Below are 16,117 nucleotides of genomic sequence, written 5' to 3' on the forward strand. Positions count from 1 at the left end.
TATATAAATGTGATGCATAATTGCATGAGTTTCTTTAATACCTGCAAAATTCTTGTGATGTTCTGACTTTAGGAGTTGGCAAGCAGAATCTGTTGACAGTGGATGCAGTAATTGCACCCAGACTAGTCCTCCTTACCCAGAGCCATTTTGCGGGGATTCATTAGCTGGACACATGTTTGCAACTCAAGCAGGCCAGTACAGTTCTGGAAAAATGCAGCCTCCACCACTAAAGGTAATGAGAGAAAACACTGCAGTACAGAAACTGCCATGCTGCCTGGCGCACACAGAAAGTGTTACTGCTGCTCCTTGAGTCTGAGTCCGAATTGATCAGGAGAGAAGAGAATCAGAAATTACATTAACAACCCTGTGTGAGCACTGCCTTCGTGACAGCCGTGTGCCTTTTGAGTTGTCAAAAGTGCCCTCTTTAGGGATGGTTTTTTTTGTTTGCTTGCTGGTTATTTCTGGGCAGAATTAGTTTTTTACATCAAAAGGCAAGCTATTTTTACTGTGGCTTTTATCTAATTTGTAAATATGCACTCGTATCAAATGTCTGTGTTGACCCGAAATTGTAGCAGAAGAGATCATGATCAAATTCCAGCGCTCTTAGAAATAAGGATTTCTGAAGGAATTGTGAAGAAGCTTAATGTTTTAAGACTTGCATTGCTGTTTCAGTGTTACAATAAATACAGCTGAAAATTTCAGAACAATTGTGCTGAAACTGATGTATTTAAAATCTTTTGTAATCACGATATGAGACATTGAAAACAATCCTGAACAAGCTGAAATCGGCACACTTCCATTGAAGTAGAGGAACGTAAGCCATTTGTGTTGCCTTTAGGGAAGATCATACCTCCTACTGAGGAGTGAGTTATCTTAAAGTTTGGAAGCTTTGCTAGAGTAGTGTATGTTTTCTGTATTTCTGAATAGTGTTCTTGTATCATTGTTTCAACAGTCTTTCAGTTCCCTTTTGTTGAGTTTCTTTTCTTCATTTGACTTCCTCCACTTTTAAGGTGGTTGCTTACTTCAGACTCACCTTGCTTATTGATAGGTGACTCAGTTTTCTTCTGTTGAGGCTGGAGATCGGGTGGTAGTTTGGTTAATGCCCAGTTGCCAATGCTGAATGCAGTCTTTGTGCTCTGCAGCTATGATTCATGTTATAACTGCATCTCATAATTGTTACTGTTCCAGCAAAGGCTTCTGAAAGGTAATCTTATAATTTTGAATGACCTAGTTTCAGAACTTTTTAAAAAACCGAGGTGATTCATCCTCTGGTCTCAGTGCTCATGAAAACTTGAACCTAGCTAGCAGGGCAAATTGTTTACTTTTGATATTGTTGTAATGTCTGATTGTTTTTGGTGAGAGAGAGAAAATAAGGAAAAAACAAAAATTTTTCTTTCATTGAAATTTTAGGTGGATAAGGAAACTAACACTGAGGATCTGTTTCCTGAAGAAGTTGCTATTCTTCCAAAAGAGAGAACTAGCCGCAGGCCACGGGGTTCTGCTTTTGTTCGCAGTAGCACTATTGTTCGTTCCCAGACCTTCTCGCCAGGAGCACGAAGTCAATACGTTTGCAGAGTGAGTAAGGCATAAAAAGAAGGGGTGGGGCGGGGCTCCACACAAGTATTTTGTACATTTTTGATAATTTCTTCTTGAGACTTTATTACATTTATAAGAAACACGTACTACTTTTTAATACTAATGAATAATCTTTCATTGAATTTAAACATTGCAGTGGGGAAGAGGCCCCCTGGCTCTTTTTAAGAGTTTAAACCTGAATTTGTTTCATTTAAAATTTAAGAATCTATGACAAATTAGATACTAAACTCTTTTCCCTGGCAACCTTAGATGTTAGGCTAGGGTGATTGATTTTACAGAGGTACAATGCTGTCTAATGAGGTGTATAAACAGTTAGCTTCGAAGCCGTGTTTAACTTTCAGGTACCTAAAAGTTTGGGAAAGGGGACTGAATGCATAATCTTAGAGTTACTGCGTAAATATTCTTACGACTCTGGTTGCTGTCATGAATGTTGGTCATAGGATGCTTGTTACAGTGGGATTCCAAAGTGCACTGGTGCAAGTAATTGAGGATCGGCACAACAGTTTTCAAGCTCATGTTAGCCGGTTGCTATGTTCAATGGCAAAAGGCTTATAAGCAGTTGGCTCACGGTGTTGCAGATCAATACATGGGTATTGATTTTGCAATATTGGTGGAATGCACACAGCTTTAATTGTACTCTTTTCATAAGCTTTTGAGAGCTTGAGTTTGAAAATTAAGTAGTGATTTTTAACTTTTTATGCTTTTTCCTAAACCAAGGATGATCTGGTTTTTGCTTTCTTACTTACATTGCACACAGTGCATCTATGGACCCCTCCAAATTCTTCAGTTTGATTTCTGGATTCTGTATCTGTTTATGATATAGGGAATGTGAGTAAAACACCCTCACACACCAGAACAAAGGTAGTGCAAAAAGGAAAAGATTGTTAAAGACCCTCACTTGATCTGCATTTACCAAGGATGATCTGGTTTTTGCTTTCTTACTTACATTGCACACAGTGCATCTATGGACCCCTCCAAATTCTTCAGTTTGATTTCTGGATTCTGTATCTGTTTATGATATAGGGAATGTGAGTAAAACACCCTCACACACCAGAACAAAGGTAGTGCAAAAAGGAAAAGATTGTTAAAGACCCTCACTTGATCTGCATTTACTTAACTTCCATGACAGTAAATGCTTTAGGAAGAAAGAATATTGCCTTTAACTCTCTGCTCCCCTTTTTTTTTTAGCTTACATTGTCTTGGATATTTAGTAGAATGCTTGATGAAACTTAGCTGTAAAACACTGGTGGTTTTGAAGTTTTCTTGAATTATTATAACTATACAGTTTAATCACTAATATTTATATATAAATCTTCATAAATAACTAAAGCTGAAAAAAATCAGTTGCTTAAGACAGTTTCAGTGCATTTTTAAAAATAAATCTCAAAAGAAAAAGAATAATCCAGATGTCTTACTGTAGATGACCTTGTAAGCAAGCTGTATTTTCAATATCTTTTCTCATCAGCTGTATCGCAGTGACAGTGACAGTTCAACTCTGCCAAGGAAGTCCCCTTTTGTCCGGAATACATTGGAGAGGCGTACTCTACGGTATAAGCAGGTATACCTAGGAAACTGGTTTTTACTTTTCACTAAGTTGCTAGAACACAGTTACTTTTATACCTAAGCTTTAGATGTCTACAGGTACATTCTGATGTTTTTAGGAAATGTATAAGGCTTCTGTAATATAATTGGGAGAGGGGTGCGTGTTTCGGGTTTGGTTTGGGTTTTTTAAGCTAAAAGGTAGACATAGAGAAGTGAAATACAGCTGTGAACAATTATTGAGGAGAAAAAAAAAGTGTGGCAGACAAAAATTAGTTTAATGGGGACTGAATTTGTATTGATTTAGATGTAAACTTTGTTAAATCTTTAAAATCTAGTTTATGATGCAGGGTGCAGGCCCAGAGAATTGTGTGTTAACATGACAGTAAAACATCCAGCTCCCCTCCCATGCAGCCTAGCAAACCATAGTATTTGAGGCCCAAGTATTCAGGAATGAATAGGTTAAGCTCTCCTTTCGCCCTCATGCCACCCCGTACTCAATTATTGAAAAAAAAAAGTGTGGCAGACAAAAATTAGTTTAATGGGGACTGAATTTGTATTGATTTAGATGTAAACTTTGTTAAATCTTTAAAATCTAGTTTATGATGCAGGGTGCAGGCCCAGAGAATTGTGTGTTAACATGACAGTAAAACATCCAGCTCCCCTCCCATGCAGCCTAGCAAACCATAGTATTTGAGGCCCAAGTATTCAGGAATGAATAGGTTAAGCTCTCCTTTCGCCCTCATGCCACCCCGTACTCTGCAGAACAAGTGGGCAGGGAAGGGCAGGTAAGGCGTTAATGCCTTGTACATAAATTGCATACAGTTTAGCCTGGTCAGCAGAAGTTAATTTCTTGCTGGTAGGCAAGTAGATAGCCGTGCCTCCCATTTTGATTCAGAATGTATCTTGAAACCAGTATTGAATACAGCCCTTTAAGGGGAATCTTGCTCAGTACATTATTTTCTGACGTCATGACTCTGTTACGATGATAATAAAAGGGATGCAACATGAAAAACTCGTAACACGAAAGTTTAGTCCATAAACTTAAATTAGGATAATATTTATAAGCCAAAAGGAGACTGTAAAAGGAGGTAGTAGAAAGCATTAATTGAAAAAGTTTGTATGGTACAGAAAACCTCTACAGCTAGTTAGCCTTTCACTGTGGGATATAAATAATCTCTCCAAAACTTTGTGTCAAGAAATACTCTGTGTGTGAAGTAAGTACAGAAAATGTATGCTCTATATAGCTAAAGATAGACCACTGTACCATGTTGAGAGTAATACATTGTGCATTTTATTTTAATCCTAATAACTCAGCAGTCCTGCAGATCATCTTTGGCTGAGCTTATGGCAAGGACGTCCTTAGACCTGGAGCTGGATCTCCAGGCATCCAGAACTAGACAGAGACAGCTGAACGAGGAGATATGTGTTTTAAGAGAGTTGAGACAGCGTCTGGAAGATGCCCAACTCAGAGGGCAGACAGATCTACCCCACTGGGTCCTTCGGGATGAGCGATTCCGAAACTTGTTGAAGGAAGCAGAAAGGCAGGTATGGTAACATGAGATGAGCACTCAACATGTTCAGAAACTTCTGGTTTCAAAATTTCTTGATTGTGACACGATGTCTAAAGAGCTGTTTTTACAGAACTTCAAACAATGAATGTTACTTCTATATTCTTGAAGTTAACAGAATAAAAATTTTTGCATTGATTACTACCAAACTGTGTATTTATTTGAGGACAATTACTGGAGAATGGCACTATTTGCCAATGGCACTTTTTGTTTTGGTTTGGGGTTTTTTTGTTTTAGGTATTTATTATTGGAACTTTAATAATTTCCTTACTTCTGATCTTTGAAAGAAATTTTGCTGATTTGATATTTCAATTTTACAAGTATTTGGAATGTTCCCTAAGTATGTGATATTTTTTTTTCCCTGTTCTTGGAGAAAGAAGTTATAGGCAAAAAGTGGCAAAAACTGCACAACAAACAAAATTGTCATTGCATTATTGGAGACAAAGAGTGAGCCTAAATTTATTTTAAGGTCTTGTTTGACAGATCTATGTGAAGTAAATTTCATTAATTTAATACATATCTGTCTGAAGAGCATTAAGAAATGAAACAACACTGTCAGTCTTTTGAATTTATAATTCTTAGATGATCAGCTATTTCAGACAATGTACTTGGGTGCTTTCCTGTGGTGAGTGGGAAAAAATCCATTATTTTAACCTGGGTATTCTTGTGTTTTATTTATTCACATGACCATTTTAAGCATTATATTCTTGTTCTCAGACCAGACAGACCAAATTTGAACATCACCAAGAGCAAGCAGCTGAAAAGATGCTAAAGAAAGCATCAAAAGAAATATACCAGTTGCGTGGGCAAAATCAGAAGGAGCCTATTCAGGTGCAGACTTTTAGGTAAGTGGTAATGTGTAGTGAAATAGCATAGCAACAGTTCATTAGAGAGGTTAAAGCTCTCTGAAGCATATAGCTTAAATTCTGTGTGTCTTCTATATAGCCAGTAATTTTTAACTGTATTTTAACTTGATTGATTTGGACATATGAGTTTCCTTTGAATTATTTGTTGTGCAAAAAGCCAAAGCTAAGGTAAAATCACAGTGTTAAAATTCTAAAACACATAAAATTAAAAAAAAAGTCTTCAAGTGCAAACATAGCCTAGGTGATTCTTTCAACTTAGTCTAGTCACTATTAAGTTCAAATGATTTTGTCAGTTCTTCAATGCAAGCCTGTGGGCATAAGTAGTTTCTTTAATGTAATGCATATACATTGCTAGTAACACTCTCTCCCTAAAAATTACTCAATAATATTCCAACTTTCTCTCAAGAAGGCTTTTCTTTGGACTTTTTTTCCTATTTCATCTGTGTTTACATGGTACATGTCCTCTCTTAGCTTTATTTTTTTTCTGACAGTTTATTTTGTGTACAAGTGGCATTGATAATCAGTGTGCATTTCACAGGAAGACTTTATTACTTCAGCATTAAAATTTTTATAATTTTTATTGGCAGGGTAACGGTAGGAGTAAGAAAATGTTCGTGCGACATAGATGTGGAGGACAGCTCAGCTACAATGTTACATTATGCTATTTCATCCAGTGTTTAGATTTTTAGAACTTTTTTTCAAAGAATACTTAAGTGAAATAGAAAAGCTGTCTGTCCTTTAATGTAATTTTTTTGCTTAAATTACATTGGGAAGGTCTTTCCCACAAAGGTGAGGAGGAAGTAAGAGGAATAGAAATTTTAGGGGTGTTTTTACGTCTTAGATTTCTGGTGATGAGAGAGGGGAGTTTTATGGTTTGTCTACTGAGAGATAGAAAGAGATGGGGAATTGAATGAAATGAGATGAAAGCTGTCTGTCCTTTAATGTAATTTTTTTGCTTAAATTACATTGGGAAGGTCTTTCCCACAAAGGTGAGGAGGAAGTAAGAGGAATAGAAATTTTAGGGGTGTTTTTACGTCTTAGATTTCTGGTGATGAGAGAGGGGAGTTTTATGGTTTGTCTACTGAGAGATAGAAAGAGATGGGGAATTGAATGAAATGAGATGTAGAAAATGAAGCAAAAGCTGTCTTCCTTGTTTAAATTCTCGCCTTTTTTATGGACACATCCATTTCTTATGACGCTTACTTTACAGCATGTACTGTTTGCTCAATAAGGAAGCAAAAAGATAACTCCGAATGCCGTCTTTTTTTCCCTTTTTTGTAGGCATTATTGCAAAATGTACAAGGGTGAACTTTGTGTTGCAGAAGGGGCTTATGCAGGGCTTGTCCTGTGAAACCTTTTTGCGGTCAACTATGACTGATGTTCAATGAGTTGTACAAAGCTTCCACCTAAATTTTCAAAAATAGTGATTGTGTTCAACGGAATGTTGCCAAAAGTATACAGTGAGGTTTAATAGTTTTTGTAAGTTTCTTGTACTGAAATAAACCATCAGTTCAGTATATAAGTAACAAATGCTAATGACTAACCAGAGTAAAGAAACCATGTTCTCGGGGGAAAAAAAATTAGGCATATATTTGATTGACTTCCTTTTTATCTTGTTTTGATCACAGAGAGAAGATAGCTTTTTTTACAAGACCAAGGATTAACATACCTCCTCTGCCAGCTGATGATGTATGACATGTTGCATTGTAAACATGAAGTATTTATCGCTTTTATTTTAATGAAGTTATTAGATTAGCCAAGTTTCTTTAAAAAAAAATTTGTGCAAAAGCTAATATACACGTTTTGTAAAAAATAAAAAAAGTAAAAAAAGTAAAATTAAACAAAAACATATATATAAATATATATATACATATATATTTTATAATAGCAACTGCAACAAGGCTTGGTTTTTCCTTGTTGTGAAACTGACATCTCTGAAGACAACTTATTTTATAAAAGATCGACTATCCTGTTAAGAGCGTGTACAGTTTTTATGCTGTTTTATTTGACTTAAAGGCTGGAAGACAGAAACAAAGTGAGTTCAGGCAAATTCTCTGTAGTGTAATTTATTTATAGTTCCTTTTTTCCTTGAAGGAAAATACCTACTTTAAGATGTATTTTAAGACTGAAATTTTGTTCTTCAGTATTTGTCATACAGTAGAATGGAACCATTGAGCTGGTTTTGTTTCTGATACCTGAAATGAAAATACTATGTTCTACAATTGTCACTTTTTTCAGCTTTATTATCTGTAGCATATTATGTACATTGTATCCTTTAGCACTGTCTGTGTTATAGCAAAATATTATCACCTGCAATGTGTTTAACACTGATTAGAAGTGATGTTAAACATTGCAGAATTCATTTGCATGTTCTTACTGTGCACTAATAGATTGTTTTCATTTCAGTTGTGTCTGAAGTATCTTTATATTCTTAACTAGATTCTCAGTTTAACGGAGGAAGGAAAAGGGTGACAGGTCTTTGTTTTGCTGTTTAATGAAAAGGGACTTAAAAGAGCAACGTGACCTAGCTGTGTGGAAAGACCGCTAAAGGAGTATTATAGCGATTTTTACAGTTCTGAAGATTCTGATCTGATTCAGGAAAGTACATATGTGCTGATTTCGGAAAGCAGCTGCATTAAGTAAGGGTGCTTAAACACACGTTCATCCTAAAGGATGTGCTTTGAGGTTACTGCATGCAAGTTCTGTTGAACAGTGACACTTTCCAGGAGGAAGGTGTATAATTCTGGAAGGTGTAGCTCACTTGATTGCTAGTTGGACCAGCTAAAATCCGCTAAGAAATCATTTTACTTGTGACCGTTCGTTTTAATGAAAGACTGTCACCCTAAATTCCCGAGAATGCCAGTTTTGTGTCCTTGCATCCTGCAAGTATGTAAAAATACTTCTTTACTAAGCTACTATAATAGAGTTTCTCATATTTTTCTAATTATACGTTACCTACAAAGAGAGGTGCCCAACACAAGACTGTCTTTGCAAATTGCTGGAATCTCCTAGAAGGAAGATCATGCTGTCTCTTAATGAAAGTAAAGGTCAAATTGGTTTCAGATTTTCATATGTCAGGAAATCAAAACAACAGAAGCCAAAAACTAAACGGACTTACCAGAACCAATCAGAATATCTTAAAATATTTTTAAGTAAGTAAGTGTTCTTTGTGAGTTTCAAGAGCTTATACTCTGTTACCTTGTCAAAGATCAGGAAAACCTGAAAGTGAAACTGAATTGCTTTTACTTGTCCAAGCTGAGGCAAAAAGTAATGGGGAGAAAAGATTGTAAACCTAAATCATTAATCAGTGAGGACGATTAATGCAGACATTTAATTTTAAGGTAGTATTCCCTGTTTCCTAGTATGGCCTATAACCATTACAGGCATCAAGTGATTTGATCGTATAGCAATATATGTGAAATTAAAGTCTATTTAGCATTTATCATGCTAACCATCCTGAAATCTGTTTTTGCCAGTAAGCTTCGGTGGGTGTATATTGGGTTCCTTGGGCGCAACTAGCCATGTTCAGAAACTATGCAGATGAAAACCAAATAACGTAAGAAACTTTTAGTGTTTGGGTAAAAGTCTAGGGACGGCAAGCTTTTCAGTGCTCATTACTTGAAAAGACCAGTCAGTCGGAATTTCGCCTCTCATTTTCAGCGGAGGCCCTTACATAGTAGTGTTTATCAAGAGCTACCATGCAGTGACAGCAGAAGTACGTGCTGTATACTAAGAACAGACGACACCGTGTTCCCATGAGGGTGGTCCGAGAGTGGAAGAGGTTGCCCAGAGAGGTGGAGCTCTCTGTCCATGGAGGGGTTGAGGACTTGACTGGACGTAGCCCGGAGCATCCTGGTCGCATTAGGCCCGATTTGAGCCGGGGTTGGGGTAGGGACCTCCCTTCCACCCTGAATTGTTCTGTGACTGTATAACGAAGGGACAATGTCTGGTGGCCTCTCTGTCAGGGGGTTCAGTTGGTGTTTTTAAACAGTGACCGCTGTGAGACGTCATCGGCGTATCTTGTGGGCCTGTGATTCTGACTGCTGTAATGAGTTCTGTCTTGATGTGGTAATGAGTTATCGTATTCAGTATTCATCTCTCTTGTTTTTGTCACAGTTCTGTATGATTGTGTCATTTTTGTATTATTTGAAAGTATTTCTTCTACAAAATAAAATAATTTGCCATAAACAGAAATAGAGTTTTGTTATATGTCAAAGTAGAAGACACTTGTTGAATGGTTTATATTTGCCACGTTCACGATGCTTTCATAAAGAAATTTTGTATTTTGAATAACACTGTCGTTTAGGTGAATGTAATGAGTTTTCAAAGAAAAGTAAGAGAGGAAATCTGTGAAATCAGAGATCCTAGAGAGGTTACACTGAAGACCTGAAAGGGATGCAGAGTGTAAGGAATGGCAGGTATGTTCTCCCACGTGCTTATCGCTCACGATAAGCCGACAGCTGTATCAGAGGCTCATAGTTGAGTATTCCCGGAATTCATGGGTAGCTCCACTTACAACACGTTGAACTGCCTTTTTTTTTGAACAGAAGTTTGTACTTTGTAGATTTGTATTGGAAGTAAGTTGACATTATTAGTTCTGTAATATCTTACTTATAACTGATTCCAAGGTGAAAGCCACTCGAAAGAGTACGAGCTAACTTTTTTAGGCCGAACTTTACTGCTGCTTTCACAAAGGAAACGTTAAACCTGCATAACTGCAGAAAGGCCGTTTCTCAGTTTCTCTCTGCAACCCTAAGCTGCAGGAGCACAGGCAAAATCATAGTGCTGACATATGACTCCTGTCTCTGTCCAGTGTTTGCAAGGCGTTAAGGGTATGACAGAGTTTAGGTTATTTTTAAACGGTCTGCTAGAAATAGTCATTTGGAATACCAACCGTCTCTGTCTCGCTACCATCAGGATCAACAACAAAAGCTATAATGGGTATGTCAGTACGGATTTTCTGTTATAAGAATGAAGTCTCACATGTGTTTCTTGCTGCAGTTCTTGTAAGCACTTTGCAAGAGTTAAAGGTAAGTGCTGCATAAAAAGAGCAAATTTTTTTTCAATAGGAATTAGATGAACTGCGTATCTTGTTTTCAGCGGATGTAAAACTGAAGTTTGAATTTTTAGGGAAGAGGGCACTTTACAGCTTGTTTTGCATCCACTCTCCTCTTTAACTGTAGAGTCATAGATCTTTGAGAGGAGGAAAAATGTATTTACAGAGAGACTTGAGAAACTGCAGGCTAGCAAAAGCAAGAACAATCTTTTCCAAAACATCATGTGAAGAGTATTTTCTTTTTCCTGAGACCGTTCAATTGACTAAGTATCGTTGGAAGAAAATACCAAAGAGTAAAGCTGATTTGGTTTTGGAATCTGTAAATGTCAATTAAGTGATTTGCTTGCACTTTGGAAAATCTCAGTGTTCTTGGAGTTAAAAGCTTCTTAGGAGCTGTTTCTGGCTTCTTATTTCTAATCTCTTAAATTTGTACATACATACCTAGGTTATAGAATCACATTTTCTATCAAGAATTAGGTATTCTGTCCTTTTAGCTTGCTTGCAGACAGACCGTCTGACTAAAAATACACGTTCAGCAGAGACTCGATGAGTTCAGCTGTGGTAATAGAGAAGAGAAAATTAGGAACTGAATTTAGGAAAATCTGTTCAGGAAAAAAATGGGAGATTGAGACCCCTGCGCTCATTTGGTTGGTGCACAAAATTACCGTGCTGTGTCTAGGACATCGTGTTTGTGTTACAGAGTGTGTCTTGTGGCACAGAAGTTCCCAGGTATAGGTGTTTGTGTCTGACCAACTAAACGCTGCTTGCTGTTTTCCGTATTTCCCTCTCGTAAACTGATTAAGGAAAATTGCAGATAACATTATCAAGAAAATAAATTAAGTGCTCAGTGTTTGTTTAACTTCCTCCACAGAATTGAATTGGCCTATTAATACCGATTTTAATGGGCGCAAAGAGCAGACGCTGGCAGGAAGGTTAGGGCTTCTATCACTTTTCGACACTTCACTGGCGTGGTTATAGTAGGCCTGGGGCTGTTACTGAGCTATGAATGACAGAGCGCTGTGATCTGCAGTGCTGTGTATGAAGGGCATGACCAAATCTCTTCTCTAAAGGCATGCTGCTCGCTCCAGAAAGGTGTGGGAACTTCAGGTGAAGCAAGCCAAGTGTTCAAATTTCGTAATAAAATCCAAAATCTGTGGCTTCTGTATGGGGAGTCCGTATCGGAAATAAGGAGCACAGGAACTTTCTTCAGCGTATATGCGAGGTTTGGAGGAGTTGTGTAGCCATTCTGAAAAAAGGTTTGTACACCCTGTATCAACTGGCTTGCTTTGCTGGGCCGGGCTGCCTGCTTAGCGCATCCATAAACACCTGCTCAAACACACTGGGACAAAAAGGTCTTCCAGAACTGCGTTCCTTAGCCTTTGAAGTGAGTGGAAGTCACGCATGCGCCTTCAGTCACCCATGGATATTTTCATGTGTGCTTGTGCAAGATCTCCCTCTACCTAGCCGTTGCATCTGCTTGGTAATAGGAAGCACGTCCCTGGATACCCTTCAGGGTAAAACCAGTCTGCACAATATTCAAATATGGGAAAATGAGCAGTAAGGTGAATGTCCTGAAATAAAACACGTTGCACATGTACAAACATGTACGTGATCTTCACAAAGAACAGTTACAACCTCTGTCTTGCAGAATGTCATCCTAGTGGCTTGTACAAAGGTTGTACGATCAGAACTTTGGAAATTATTATTTTGTTGTAGAACTCAAAAACATTGTAGAGTATAATAAAATTCTTTAAAACAAAAAAAAGCCCAACCCCCCCCCCCCCCCCCCACCCCCCCCCCGCCAAAATACGGTTCTGAGATGTAATACTCTGTTAACCAAAATGTGAAAGTCAGGCTAATTGCCTTTTCTTATATATATATATATTTTACGATGTTCCAGCTTTTAAATATTTGATGGGAAAACTTAAGGAGAAGTTTTGAAAAGGAAAAATAGGCTGGCATATAGGAGCGGATCTTTCAAGCAGTGACAGTTGCATTGAAGAAAAGGCAGAAGGCTGCAAGGGGAGGGAAGGAGGGAGGGAGGAAGGGAGGGATGGTGGGGAGAACGAAGAAGTGAAGGTAACAGGGATGAAACCTTTGAGGTAAGCTTGCAAAGCTTGAATATGACACAGAAGATGGAGGGAAGTCGGTCTGGATAAGTTTGAAATGGAGCATCAGGAGAAGGAAAAATGCAAGGGATGGTGAAATTGTGGTTTGTCTCATTTCCGAGCTGCTGTGATTACGTATTCTGTAGAGATGAAAGAAGATATGACACCTGGGCGTTGCTGCAGAGTCAACAGGAATACTTCTTGGTTTGCACGCAGCATGCTTACCATGCTTCTTCCTCGTGAAAAATGTGATCGTTGTTGCTGTTGCAAAAAAAAAATCCACAAAACCCTTCTAAAAATAATTAGCTTAGGTTAGGGGGGGGGAAAGCAGCACATGTTGTAATGGTGACCGAATAGGTAGGGCAGGGTAAGGAGGCTTGCAGTTTAATCCTGCGGTATTACAGACTGGTCCGTCTCCCTCTGGCCCCGTCTCCTGTCAGATATCCTATAGACGGAGGATGCAGTCACATGATTGTTACTGCTTCCTCCCCATGACATCACTGCTTTTGCAGCCATACCACCCAAGAAAGGATGCTATTAAAATCTTTGGGACTGGGCTAAATGATGTTGCGTTGCAGGTAAGCAACATAATTCTTGGAAAAATTGATTTGCCGGTTGCTCTCGTGCTGCCGTCCTAGAGCTCCAGCTCTGTCGGGCAGAGTTTCTGCTGGAAAATAAAGCGGCACAGTTTCCCTGCAAGCAGAGGGTTTGCAGGTGCAGAGGCTGCCTGCTGGCTCTGTGCTGATCTCCCGGCTGACATCTCCAGCAGAAATGCTGCCAGACGGAGCTTTAAAGCTGAAGAAGGCCCTTTGTCCCTGTGTTTTGCTACGGCTCCTTCGGGTGTCTGCTGAATTCTGTATTTACGTGAGCAGCCATCATCATCCAGTCGTGCGGAGAGAGAGCAGCAATACTGTTTTGCTTGCATTCCCTGCTTTTTTTTTTTTTTTTCCTGGATGCCTAAAGGAAGTTGTTGTACAGATAGATGTGTCTGAGCTTATAAAGGAATGAGGATTAACTTGCTTAGGGAGTTAGTAGACGTATTTGGGGAAAGAGGCTTTTCCTTTATTGTTAATTTTTGCTGACATGGTTTGAGAGTACCTAGTCCAGCAGGTTTCCTGCATAATTTGCTGCAGCGTAAGGTAGGTTTTGCTTGTCGCCTAACATAAGCATGAAAAATTATTTTCCAGAACGGACATACAAGATGACAAGCAGATTTTTACTTCTTACACAAAATGCCAATCACCAAAAGGTTGAAAAATCCACGCTAAACTGCTTTTTTGGACTGTTGGTATTTATATGAGCAAAGTCCAGAGTCTCTTTTCTTTTCCTGGTGTGGGTGTTTAATTATGCACTCTATACAAATACGTGAAGACGTATATTTGTGGAGAAAAAATGGTGACTCTTCTGTGGTGGGTTTTTTCTGTATTGCTTTTTTAATGTATTTTAGGGTATTAAAAAATATTACCTTTTTAAATTATTCTAATACAAATGTTAGAATGCAAGAAGCTAAATTAATTTTTGAGCTTATACTAGTCAGAAAAATAAAATTATACTTTTTTTTTTGCTTTTTTAAGAATTCTGATAAATAATTCTGTGCCTTTGCCAGAGAACAGAGAATGACTCAGCTGCAGCTTCATCAGGCAAAGAGTCAGGTGACTTTTCACTCCTTGTCTGCAGGAAGTTTTCTTATTCTTGAAAATCCCGTTCTTTGTTCAAATAAATTTTTCCCACTGTTGGAAAAATCTGAAAATTTGGCAGGCCTAGGGTCTCTGTGCGCTCACCCATACACTCGTGGGGGAGATTTTGGATCTCCTGTGCTGAAGGAGGTTGTATGTCCTAGTGAAAGATGAATTCTGGTTTCCAGTGATCAGGTATGCAGTAGTGTCAGGATCAGAAAATAAGAGGTGGGGGAGGAAATATATAATGAATCATTGAAATGAAATAAGAAAGGACAACGGTTCTTCAAAACTGAAAAGAAAAAATAAGTTTCTATTTTATTTTTCTCTAACAGAGCCTCTGGGTTTTTTCCAAGACTGAGCCTCAAAAGCGATAGAAATACAAACCTGGCACTGTGTGAGGTGGCAGGGGGGTTGCATCCTGACGGTGCCTGTGCTGGGTTTGTTCTCCCGACTCCCTCTGAAGTCAAGGCTGGGTCAATTCTCTCCAGCACTGGGCGTGAGGCGAGCCGTGCTCTTTGCCCACGCGAAGTGTAAAGCAGGGCTGCCACACGCGGGTTTTACAAGTGCGATGGGTTCCCCCCCCCCCCCCCCACCCCCCCTCCATACCTTATGGAAATACGTGTGGGGTGGTGGTTCTCCTGGTCTCCCGATTTGAGTCAGGCATCTTTTGTGCAACAAAAGATGAGGTGCCAGCCTTAAATGTATTCTGGGGCAACTCAGAAATTAAGGACTGAAGTCCTTTAACAATTATTTAATATAAAAGGGTGACTCTGGAAACATCCCCAGCTGGAGGGCGCTCTGCCCGGCAGCACCGGGGTGCCGTGCCCTGGCTCCAACACGCGGCTGCACGGGTGCCCAGCCCCTGCACACGTCGGGGTCTGCCTTGTAAAGGTAGTACCTTTTCAAAGGTAGTGGCTGGTGGCTTTTAAACAAGGACTGGAGGAGGAGAAGGGGATGGTGTTGGAGGGGAGCGTTTGCCCCAGGATTGGGCCCTTCCTGCCTGCCTGGAGCAAATGGGCTCTCTGGAGTGCCACAACCTCCCCGGTCTGGGAGCTGCTTCATCGTGAAGCTGTTGTTTGTTGGGCTGGAGGGGAAAGTGAGCGGGATCGTAACTGTAGCCCAGCGCTTGTGCAGGGGGAAGGGGGAGGCTCCTACCCCCGACCTCGCCCGCGGTTCAGGACCATCTCGTGTGTGTTGGTGGTCAGTGTTGTGTCGCATGAGCGCCTTTCAGGTCTGCCCTGCTCTCAGCTCGGCATGGTGCACGACCCTCAAACAGTGATGTAGTGCCCGTAGGTACCAGTCCTTTTCCTGTTCGCTTTTGCCATCAGGCTGGGTGCCCAAGGGGGTGTATGTGTGTGTGTTGATTTTTCCATTTAGTGAAATGGAATCAGGTTGTAGAGTAGGAGTCGATAATTCCTGTGTGTGTGTGCATACATACACACCAGGTACCGGGTTTTCTCAGATTTCTTCATCTCTAGTCCAGCAGAACCAAAAAAAATCACACACGATCATTAATGCCAAAAGAGAAACTCTGGCAGCATTACAGTAGGCTGCTATTCCTAAACCACTTTTAACATGTTGCTCTCAAACATCACCCCAAGGAAAAGGTTTCCCCGTCTTGCAGGTGGGGGAGCTTCCTCTCGGCGGTACGAAGTAACTCGTCTGTAACTGCGCAGCCCATCGGCATCAAATGCAGCAGTAC

General features: G+C 39.5%; 2 protein-coding genes across 4 annotated transcripts in view; both read left to right on the forward strand.

The window, feature by feature from the left end:
* The window catches only part of WWC3 (WWC family member 3), a 68,724-nt gene extending 58,973 nt beyond the window's left edge, over nt 1-9,751 (forward strand). For 2 of the 3 annotated variants that reach the window (XM_009287836.2, XM_019474263.1), the window contains exons 17-22: nt 73-232; nt 1,411-1,575; nt 3,062-3,154; nt 4,453-4,683; nt 5,424-5,551; nt 7,201-9,751. In XM_009287836.2, the coding sequence (XP_009286111.1) occupies nt 73-232; nt 1,411-1,575; nt 3,062-3,154; nt 4,453-4,683; nt 5,424-5,551; nt 7,201-7,267 (844 nt within the window). In that variant the 3' untranslated portion in view covers nt 7,268-9,751. The remainder of the gene's footprint in view (nt 1-72; nt 233-1,410; nt 1,576-3,061; nt 3,155-4,452; nt 4,684-5,423; nt 5,552-7,200) is intronic. The other variant, XM_009287837.2, reaches the window with a different exon arrangement.
* A 706-nt stretch (nt 9,752-10,457) lies between these two features.
* CLCN4 (chloride voltage-gated channel 4) overlaps nt 10,458-16,117 on the forward strand; it is a 49,051-nt gene continuing 43,391 nt past the window's right edge. Inside the window, exon 1 of the mRNA XM_009287838.1 lies at nt 10,458-10,513. Coding sequence (XP_009286113.1) covers nt 10,510-10,513 — 4 coding nt within the window. The 5' untranslated portion in view covers nt 10,458-10,509. The remainder of the gene's footprint in view (nt 10,514-16,117) is intronic.

The sequence above is a fragment of the Aptenodytes forsteri genome, unplaced genomic scaffold, assembly GCF_000699145.1.
Source record: "Aptenodytes forsteri isolate BGI_AS27 unplaced genomic scaffold, ASM69914v1 Scaffold200, whole genome shotgun sequence".
In the NCBI taxonomy this organism is placed as follows: domain Eukaryota; kingdom Metazoa; phylum Chordata; class Aves; order Sphenisciformes; family Spheniscidae; genus Aptenodytes; species Aptenodytes forsteri.